The sequence below is a fragment of the Alligator mississippiensis genome, chromosome 14, assembly GCF_030867095.1.
Source record: "Alligator mississippiensis isolate rAllMis1 chromosome 14, rAllMis1, whole genome shotgun sequence".
Classification (NCBI taxonomy): Eukaryota; Metazoa; Chordata; order Crocodylia; family Alligatoridae; genus Alligator; species Alligator mississippiensis.
Genome location: NC_081837.1, coordinates 6923307 through 6934168, shown reverse-complemented (window position 1 = coordinate 6934168; position 10862 = coordinate 6923307). Strand labels below are relative to the sequence as shown.

The following is a 10862-nucleotide window of genomic DNA, read 5'->3' as shown; positions in this document are numbered from 1 at the left end:
TTTTCCAAAATACTAGGATGATTTGTAAATAACCCTTTCCGCACATCTTGTTAGCAAATTCTTCCCATGATCAGGATCCCATAAAAAGCAAGCACCCCAGGAAAGCAACTGTGGGGCTCCTCTACACTGTTTATTTTACATGTAAGGATTTTTACTACTAGCATTTGTCTGTGCAGCATGGATAGTGGTTCTCATTTAATCGTGGCACTCTGCATCCTTCATTTGCTAATTTCTGCTCTCAGCTTCTCCCGCAAGTTTTACTTGTTTCCCCCACCCTCAAGGAACGTAGTTGTACTCTATTCCTGTTTGCAGTACAGTAAGGGTACTACATCCTAAAAAATATAGTTTGAGTAAACGTCTTTAATACCTTTGAAAAGACTTGAGAAGCTTAACTACAGATATGTGGCTTCAGACTCCTTCATTACTACTGTTCCTTTCCTTGTACACAGTGCGTTATGCACTTGAAATCTGATCGCTTCGTAGTTCTTTGACTGGAGTCCTCTATGCCAAGTGTAGCATAATTTAATTGCATATATTTATAGCATGTAGAAGAGTCAGTCACTAGGCATCATGTTTTCAGAAGAGAGATTTTTATTTTTAATAAAAAAAAGTTCAACAAAAATATATATATATAGTCAGGCATTTTATGCAATGCATACATTCTTTATATCTGCAGGTACAGATAAATAACAGAAGGCAAAAGCAAATGTTTTGCTTATCTTTGGCCATTAACCAATATCACCCCCTGAAGAGATATTATAGGGTCACAGAATAAACCAAGTCTGTAAAATCTTCTCACATTTACAGACAAGATACCCAGGCAACAGTACAGTAGTTAACTTGAGAAATTTTAGATGTTCTTAAAGCCATCACACCCAGGTTTCTAAAGTAACTTTGTTGTTGCTGTAGAAGTCAAGGCCTTCCCTAGATGACAAACTAGTAAAGTTCTGGGATTTAGATTCAAACCCATCCCTCACACAACCTACTTCCCTTTGCCACTGAAGTCTGTAGAAAACTAAGCTGTACCTCTCCATTAACTAACAAATTTGCATCTGGGGATCAGTTTCCTGAACTCCAAATCAACAAACATGTGTACAAAGCCATTAAGCTTTCTTAAGTCAATATTTGTCTAACTCAGTGTCTCAGAATAAAAGCTGTCCTTCCACTCTACAGCACTGATGCAGCATCAGATGGCTCTACAGAAGCAATATATACATGATACATACTAAAAAAAATAAAATAAAAATCAGTCAAGCAATTAAAAAAGGTACACTGATGAACACATAGCAGCTTACATCTATGTATGTACATATTTTCACAGTTAGATTAAAAAAATTGTCTGAGAACTTCAGGAATACTTCTACTGTATATTTCTATAAATAATATTAAAAGCTCCACATTGTCAAAATGCATTACAAGTTGGTTTTTTTTAGATGTCTGAAATTTAAATATAACTTGAAAACCTGTACAGTTTTAGGCTTGAAGGCTGTAAAGTTTGAGGTTTCTTTAAAGAATGTTTTAGCCAGCTTCAGAAGCCCAGTCACTTGCAAGTTTCGTTTTAAGCCTGGTAGGAAAGAAACTCCACCACTTTCAAAGGGATAGGCAAGTTCTTCACTTGGCTAGTAGGCATCACTCTTCGAATTGCCATGCGACACAAGTGTTGGAGACTGGGAACATGTTTTGGAGTTGCCCAGAAGTACACGCTTCCATCCTGCGTCCTGCACATGAAACAAAGCATCAGTTATCCCAAACTGCTTTCAGACTAGCCCATCCTTAGAAGGTTCCTATATACAAAATGCTCTGACGAATTAAGGAAAAAATTGGGCAAGAGGTGCTTTAAGTTACTTGTGATCTAGCTTTAAAAGGGGTTATTCCCCTAGAACTCTAGGCAGGGACTAAAACAACCTCCCACCTAAGTTAGTTGGTAGTGCTTATGGTTGCAGCAGTGTAGAGCAGAGGTGTTCAACCCCAGGGCCCACTGGGCTTCCCTCTGGTCCAGAAACTGAACAATAAGGGAGAAGCAGCACTGCTCCCCTGCTGAACAATTTCCAAACTGACTGGGACTCTGTGCGCTGGATCAGGCGCTTGATCCCCAAGCCCAGCTGCATAGGGCCAAAAGGTTGAGAACTGCTAGTGTAAAGGGATCTTGACTGGTCAGATAATCCATCTTTCATACTTGTATCTTAAGTTTATTTCCCGAGTCTTAGAAGAAAAATGAGATGAAGGTTGTTAAAGTCTAGATATTATGAGGCATTCAAGGCTTATTTAAATAAGCATGGATTTGAGTTAGAAATCCCGTTTCCTAAATAAAACCATACCTATTCTCCATCAAACAATCAGAGGCAACAAACTGGAATGGTCTGTCACGGTCCACAAAGTGTGTTAGTTTGTTTTGGAAGACTCAACAGTATATGTGAAAAGTACTATGTATTTACTTACCCGGCAGCTAGAACGCTGCCATCAGTAGAAAAGGCACAGCAGAGCCCATTGTTCAAAGGTGCAACTTGTACAGGATACTCTTCATCAATTCTCCAGAACCTCACCATTCTGGAAAGAAAGAACAGGGTGGTTGAGAAAAAACAAATTAATAAAAATGATGCTGGTGTAGAAGCACAAGCCATGGCAGTTGACATTTTTAGCAGGTGTCATTTCTGCTAAATCTCAAAGGATTAGATTTACCAAACTACAGAAAAAAACATTGCATTCCAAAGTCCTCGTCTTGAATTACAATACCATACACATATTTAAAAAATATTTCTTCAAATACTGGTTTTATTTTAGCTTTTATTTTCAAAGCTGAAAAAAATAATCAAGTCAATTCCTTCTTTAACCAAGTGAAATATCATGAATTAACTAGACAGAGCAGTAAGCATGCCTAATGCTGGGAAATGCGTTTTCATTTAACTTATTACAAAGAGATCTAAAATTCACAATTAGCTTTGCTTGCATTTCCCAGTATATTAGGACCAGAGACACTTGTAGTACTACTTCATCTACTTTCTATACCATCTCCTATTTGTATGATATGGTTCAGGAAGGAGAGCACCCTGTAATATATTTTACCTCCCTTCCCACACAAAGCCTGCTGTCTTTTAAGAGCGCTGTTAGAACTCAGTTCAGTTTTGTTTTTTTTAAAGCAGTGTAGTATTTAAGGCATTTGAGATACTGCAAAGAACCAAAAGGAGTCCACCAGCTCTTTCCTCATACTTACTTATCATCTGCAAGGCTTGCAATATGCAGTCCATCATGACTGAAAGTTACTGATCTCACCCATCGGTCATTTGCTCCCCCAGCAAATATTGGTGTAGGAGGGGGAAACAGATGCCTGCAGACAAGATGCGCACACAGCTCATTACACAACCATTTAATGCAACAAAGAAATTTCCTTTAGTCACGATCTGCTTGACCAACCTCTTCAAGAGTAAAAATATTCCAAGATTTGACTTTTTTTTTTTTTTTTTAAAGTTAAAAAGATATTTTCTCTCCGTACTGTAGTATCACAACACTACACTAAGATATGTCCTTTATCAGGCTTTAAGCCATCAGCATATTGAAGATATGAATGATCCACTTCCCATTACAGAGGAAACATTCTTAGGATTTTGAGTATGGAACCAATTGTTTCATCTCACTGCAGTCCTTTGCATTACACAAGAACAATAAATAATTGCAGAAGAGAGTTTTTCTAGGAAATAAAGTCATGGTGCCCTTTTTGTAGTTGCACCAGCCTCTGTTATATGAAGCCGAGGCCCTCCCCAATCTAGTAGTCAGGGAAGTCAGCCAAGTAATACATCACTCACTTTCTAACTGCAATGCAGTTAACATGCTTACTTTTAGGTTTAATGTCTTTAAAAATCCCATTACTCTTTCACCTCCTTAAATTTATTTCAAGACAAAAAGAAAGAGCACATTTTTGGCCCCTCTACTTACCCAAACTCCATTAGAATAGCTCCAATATGTGGATCCCAAACATAAACTCGAGTATCGTAAGATGCAGTAGCCAGTAAAGCTCCATCAGGAGAAAACTCACAGGCTACAACATCATTGTGATGTCCTTCTAGTTTTCGAATCATGGAATATTTATCCATATCCCAAAGGAAAACCTGCAATTAAAATAGCTAATGTTATAGCTTTGCTCAGGCACACAATGAAGTATTTCTATTTCTTAACTATGAATGCTATCTTACTTAGGATTATATTAAAATTTTTCTTTAAAAAAAAAATAAATCAAGCATTATAAAATTACTACAATTAAGAAATATGCTCAGTGTCACTCAGATTAAAATGAGTTTTTTTTAAATTAAAAAGGCAGACATGCAAATTCTAACCTCAAGTTTGTTAAATGTTATTTAAAAAAATAAGCCAAAATGTAAGATAAAAGCAATACAAATTTAACCATGTACTTTTACTGAAATCCATGTATTACAAAACTATTTATTAAAATATATATATAGAAGTGTAGGGTTAAATACTACAGTCCCCTCTTTTCAGTAACTACCAAAATTTTTAAGAAATATACAGACAGAAAAATGTAAGGTTAACATATTGTTACTCCAGTGGCATCCCCTTTAAGATCACTTGTTTACAATTGGCTTGGATCACCAACGTCAGCCTAGGAAGAGAAACAGATACTGCAAGCAAAAAGAATTTTCACAGCCAAAAGAAATGTCTTTGGCAAAACAATAAGGAACTTTAACCATATTATGAGACAGAATTTATGCATTTAAATCAAGTCAACAATAAAAAAGGACACATCCATGATTGCAATTTAACTTATTATAGAGGTTGGTAAAGTACAAGTAGAGTAGTACTTAGAAAATTACATAACTGCACTAGAGACTGTGCAGAATAACTTAAACTGCTGCTATATATTTCAGCATAACATAATAGAAAGTAGGCTTACAATTACTGGACATGGCGTATTTATATTAAGTTTGCCCTTGAAAGTGCTCTTTCCTCCTCTATTTTTTCCCCCGAACACATTTTTATGTCACAGTTATCTTGAATAAAGAGATGGAAATAACTTAATTTTAACTAAAGAAAATATATTTACTAGTGCCTCATATTTTATGTTGGCCAATTTCACTAATAAGACCCCAACATTCCACAAAACTGGAAAATAAGTTATAAGTTTTGGAGTCAATGGGTTTCACTGCTGTGAAAATTTAAAAAAAAACAAAAAACCAAAACAAAAAACAAACAAAAGAAAGAAAGAAAAAAAAAAAGCAGAAAGTGGACATCAACCAGCACCTGCGTACGTACAGTACACCTTGCAGTCGAATGCAAGGTTACTTCGTCCTATGGTAAAGTTCGCCCCCAGCCTGGTAGCCAGAGATGCCACTCTTTCTGCCCAGCTAACACCATTGTGCGCTTGTGAGAGTGGTGCCAGCTTAACCTCAATCACACCAATATTGCTGCCACCACCTGTGACAGGGAAAGCAAGAAGCTTATGGAAAACACACAGCCTAAACATATCAATGCATACATCCACATCTGTTCTAGTTTAAAGGATTAAGCTGCTCTCTGTCAACTCATGTACTGTTAGTTTACTCTAGATTTATTTATATATCAAATGCATTCTAACAATTATCCCTGCAAAGTTAATTATTCAATATTTACATTAATTACTCATCCTCATTGGGTTTTAGTAAGCTATTAAAAAAAATAAATAATAATCTTTAACCTACAGAGTGTTCTTTTCTCTTTCATATTAACTAGGGCTTTATCCAGTGCCAAAAAGAGCAGCTTATTGTATGCGTTTTACCTGCACTGCTTTCAGTTCTCTAGCAGGACATTAGAATACTGATGGAAACAAAACCAATATGCTGTTCTTCATTCAAGATGTTTTAGTTACACAAGTGCCATTTGTATTGGAGGCATTTTTGTTCAGCAGAAGAGACCATGACTAGCTCAGACTTTGAAAAGTCCTTTTAAATTGAGCAGGAAATAGAAAGGATAACAATCAACAGCAAGATAATTTAATTAGAACATTAAACTAAATATTCCTTTAACACTGTTTTACTGCCCTCAGTTTTTATATTATGAACAGATGCAGATGTGCAGAACTACTTCTCAAAAGGATGCTTAAAGTTTCTTCAACTAAAAGCAGTGCAGTTCTCAAAAATCAGTATCTGAATGCATCTTAGGCTAGTTTACTTTGATTTATTTCATGCAGTTTTTGCATTATCAGAACATTAGAAGTTCATGACACCGAGCACAAGCTTAATGTTACTTAGATTTTAAATGATTATGCACACAATTGAATAAGTTTATGAACAAGAAACTCTGACACATACAGCTTTACTGGCTCCAACAGAACAAAGGATGGAAGAGTCTGGAGAAAAAGCACAGGCATAGACCCAGTTCTGGTGCCCTCTTAATACCTTCATCATATTTCCTGCAAGAGAAAAACATTACTTCGCTAAGAACCAGTTGGAGATTAGTTGTTCCTATGCACGGTCTACCCCAAATCCGATTTTACATTCAAGATTTTTCCCCCAAAACATAATGTACCATTATTCTAGGCTACTTTTAAGGAGAGAAACTGGAGATTTCCCACCAGCTTAAAACAGCCCAGCCTGCCATAGAGAAAAAAGGTAACCCACTGTACAGGAATAGATAGGGAATTAAGTTCCTTGACCAACAGAGACAGAATACATGTCACCGTAAGTTACTTAAATGCAATGCAGCCTGCAGCATGAGCTTCTTACCAAGCTGTACTTTCAGGCTGCACTTTGTGAAATGTGCAATAACTAATAAAGGGGGCTAAAATCCTTAAGTGTAAAAATATCCAGACCACACACTGACATGCTATAGCTAATTACCAGGGGGGAGAGTACTCCATTGTTTGTTTTAAGAAAAGAACTTTCTTACAGCATACCATCATCTTTCAAGTCCCACACTCTTAGTGTTTTGTCTCTTGATGCCGACACTAAAATCAGGCTGCCATCTGGGGCGAAGGTTAAATCTCGGACCACTTCAGTATGGTCCATCAGGTTAAGGAGGAGTTTTCCTGTTATGGGAGAAGGACACCAATTAAAGGGTAGAAAGGATGCTATAGTTTGTTTTTTGTTTCTTAAGATTGAACAACAAAGGAAAAAAAAGGAAGTCTTTATCTCAAGCCACCCTTGGATCCTGGCTGAAGTTCAGCTCTGTTTAAGATATGTAAAAAGAAACGTATCTTGTACACAGAGTGATGCAGTGTATCTTTATTCAGTTTCCTGTGTTTAACTCTCAGCTCCGACTTCCCAAAAAGCTAAAACTCTCAGCTTACAATAACTCAATTGGCAAAGTTTATTGTTTGGCTTAAAATAGAGCAAAGGTATATGAACTAAAATTAGTAAGTTTCTGTATGATAAGCAAACTGCCATTAAATTAATTCCTGACTTAAATTCCTAAGTCATCAGAAGTTAGTAGTTGCAGTCAGCCTAGAGGAGAACCATCAGCTAGATTGTAGAATCCCTGCTCCCAACTTCAGAGGTTCAGTGCTACTAGCCTGTTTCCACTCGAAGAAAAAACAACAACAATGGAAGGACAGCCGCTAGCACAAATCCTTCCCCATAACCTGGGAGCTGCAAGAAACTCTTTTCCCTTAAATACTATGTTATTTAACAACATGCAAAGAAGTCTGCCCACTGAAGTATCTAAGCATGTTTTGCCTTCAGGTTCATAAGTAGTGCATGCTTAATTGCTGTATCAATGCCTCCCAAGTTTTCCTCCCAGGTCTCTAGTATTTCTAAGGTCTCTTAAGACAAGATTTCACATATCGGTAAGAAAGAAGATTGGCTTGATGTCTTTCTTACTGTACTTCATGCATAACTGAAGTCATTTCTCTTTTCAGAAGACAGTACATTTGAAACATAATACCTTTTAATTAGTTTATTTTTAGATCCTTTAACTGGTTCAGACTACACTCTTGGCATTCCTAAACCAATATGTAAGTCTAATTTCATTTATTCTCATTAATTTTAGCTACAGTTCTGCAGAAGGGCAAGACAAATATACCTGTGTATACATCCCATATTTTGATGCGCCCATTGTTCAAGCCTGTTGCGAGCAGAAGCTGATCTTGCCCAAATTTGAATCGATGCCATTCTATATTCACACAGCGACTCTGTTTTTCAGGTACAGAAGACCCAAAAGCAAGACTCCAAACTATATCACCGCAGTCTATTATATGCTCACAGGGCTTACTCTTCTGCCCGCTATCACTGTTCTGTCTTGAAAGCCTTGAGTTGACTGAATTTGCAACATTCTTTGTGCCGTGCAGCAAGCTGCAAAACAAAAAGAAGCATTTTGAGAGTAAAATTTAGTATTCCTAAAATAAATAAAATTCTCTATTAACAAGAGGATAATCAGTACAACAAAAAAGGAAGACTCTTAAATGTATAAAGAAGTTTTTGGGTAGTCCCAATACACAGAATCATAAAATCAGTATTTAACACTCCGTTTTCAAGGGAGGAGTTTACTGGGTCTAGAAGCCTTTTCCTAGGTCAATTATTTTTACATACTTAGTTGTGCTTCTGCTCAGGGCAAATGGTTACCTTAAAATATTAAATTTATGACGTTAAGTGCTTATTTAAAAGTAAAGCTATTAGTGAGAAACTGAATTGCAGGGAATATATACAAATTCAATTCTTATCTATAAAAGAGTCCTTCTTTCTCCTCTTCTGCAAAGTCTGTTTAACACAACATTTATTTACTAAGAAGAGATAACGAAGCCTTCCCATTAAAATTAAGAAGCCGAGCCCTATGAGGAGAAACCTAGTTTGCTATAAAGGCATGTGACTGATTAGTCACGAAGATAGTTTACAAATTTCTGCTTGTACTTAAAGGGAACCTGCAAAAGAAAATAACTTTTGGGATGGTGCATGCCAAACCAACCTGGAAAATAATTCCCTGTCCTTCCTTAAATAGGATCAGTTTCAAGAACATCAGGTAGCCTTTCCTGATCTTGCTAAAAAGTGAGAGCATCCAGCCCTGAACTGAAAGGGTGGGCTGTTTTAGTTTTCACACTTCTCCACTGTTTTTAGAAAGAATGAATTAAGCATATGTTAAAATGAAGTTAGAAAAACTGCCTTCCCTCATTGCTCAAATCTGGGTTTTTTTTGTCCCTTGTGGTGTCACAATCCCCCTCTCTCCCCCATTGTACACAGAAACTTCTTGGGGGGGGGAGGAGGGTGAAAGGAAGGCACCTTTTAAACGTACAAATCAAGTATAACGTATAGATGTAAACCACGCCGCTTGCTTAATAGGGTCAAAGGAACCAAATTCACCCCTTCTTTCACAAGCCATCTCATGCATCTCATAAAAAGAACAAAGAAAAATTAAAAAATAAATAAATAAAATGAAGACACAGTACTGTTTTTATCTTACAAGTTATTAAGGCATTGAGACCAGGGAACCAGCTTGACTATGCGATGTCCTTGCGACCAAGCAAAGTAAGAGCCATCGGGAGCAAAGGCAACAGTCCAGTTCTCACGTCCGCACTTCTTGTCGAAAGGAGACGTGGGAGCCAAGAGTTCTCCTATAGTACGGGACCTTGCTAAAAAGAAAATAAATAAATAACAACGCCGCTTCAATTGCGAACCAGGTATTAATAAGCATGTTAAAGACAGTATTTCCTGCTAAAAGTTTTGGGGTTTTTTTTTAAAAAAAAAAACAAAAACACCTCTTCGATCGTTGTAGTTTTGATCGAAAACGAACGCAGACAAAAAAAAATAATTAAAATAATAACAACTTTGCATTCGTTTGCACTACAAAGACAAAAAACGAAAACCCCTCCACCGTGCATCCCCCCCCCAAACCTTTAGTGTCACAATTTGAACAGACCTCGGTAGGGACTACAAAAAAACCCCATTTATAACACCACAAAACGTGCCAAAATAGCCCCGCGTGTATTCTTGGCGACGACCGAAACCGCACCTTCAAAACCCTCCTGCATCGAGCGTCTCCCGTTTAAATTCCCCCAGCTTTCGAGACCAAACTTACGCGCCAGAACGGTCCCAATACACGGCTCTTTGGGGCGAAAATAACCATCTTTTATTCGACCAACTTACATCGCTGGGGGGGAGGGGGGGGGGATTATTTTTTAAGCAACCCTCTTTGGGTTTAAAAACCGAATATACGGGGAATTATTGCGCCCAAACAAGCGGACACGGCTTTTCGGGGTGAATCTCACCACCTTTTACTCGAAACACAAAATAACCCTGCCCCCCCCCCAACCAAGATGCACATTTTTTTTTTTTAATTGGATGGCTTTTAAAATAAATGGGTTTAAATTACAAAAAAAAAAAAAGAAAAATATTAAAAATAATCACACGCCCCCTCCCCCATTTCAGCAAGCCCCCCCACCCCTCCCCCTCCCGCAGGGTGCCCCCCCCCCTCCAAGGGCAGCAATGCAGGAAGATGGAGGCAAACGCCACCCCGTCCCTGCAACAAAAGGCATCTTGCAAAGGGGCGCGGACCCCCCTCACCGATGAGCTTCTCGTTGACATCCAGGGGAAAGCTGGCCATCTACGGGGCCGCCCCTCGCACCGGCTCTGCCACGCAAACGGGGAGAGAGAAAGCAACGCGGCCGCGACAGCGGACACTGCCACAAAATGGCCGCCGCGGCCCGGGATGTAGTGAAGGGAAGGGGGCGGGGCCGCAAGCCACGCCCACCGGTCTCATAGCCCTCCCTCCCTTTTCAGGAGTGCAGTGGTACGGTCTCGCTGGGCTGCGGGTGTCTCAGGGAGGGACCATTTCACAGCGCGGGGGGGGGAGAGGAGAGGGGAGGGGGGTATTGGCACAGTGTTGCAGAGCCAAGAGGTTGGGGTGCGTGGTGCTGCTTTGCTCACCCAGCTTAAATGCCCACTTTCGGT

At 38.6% G+C, this 10862-nt stretch overlaps 1 protein-coding gene across 1 annotated transcript; it reads right to left on the bottom strand.

The window, feature by feature from the left end:
* Window positions 1–573: 573 nt before the first annotated feature.
* WSB1 (WD repeat and SOCS box containing 1) lies at window positions 574–10607 on the bottom strand. Its single transcript, XM_006276461.4, has 9 exons — window positions 10476–10607; window positions 9376–9544; window positions 8005–8273; window positions 6881–7012; window positions 6297–6397; window positions 3931–4103; window positions 3212–3325; window positions 2440–2547; window positions 574–1718 (listed from the first exon to the last, which is right to left on the bottom strand). Exons 1-9 carry the CDS (start codon window positions 10513–10515, stop codon window positions 1559–1561), a joined length of 1266 nt encoding a protein of 421 aa, XP_006276523.1. The 5' UTR covers window positions 10516–10607; the 3' UTR covers window positions 574–1558.
* Between the last annotated feature and the right edge of the window lie 255 nt (window positions 10608–10862).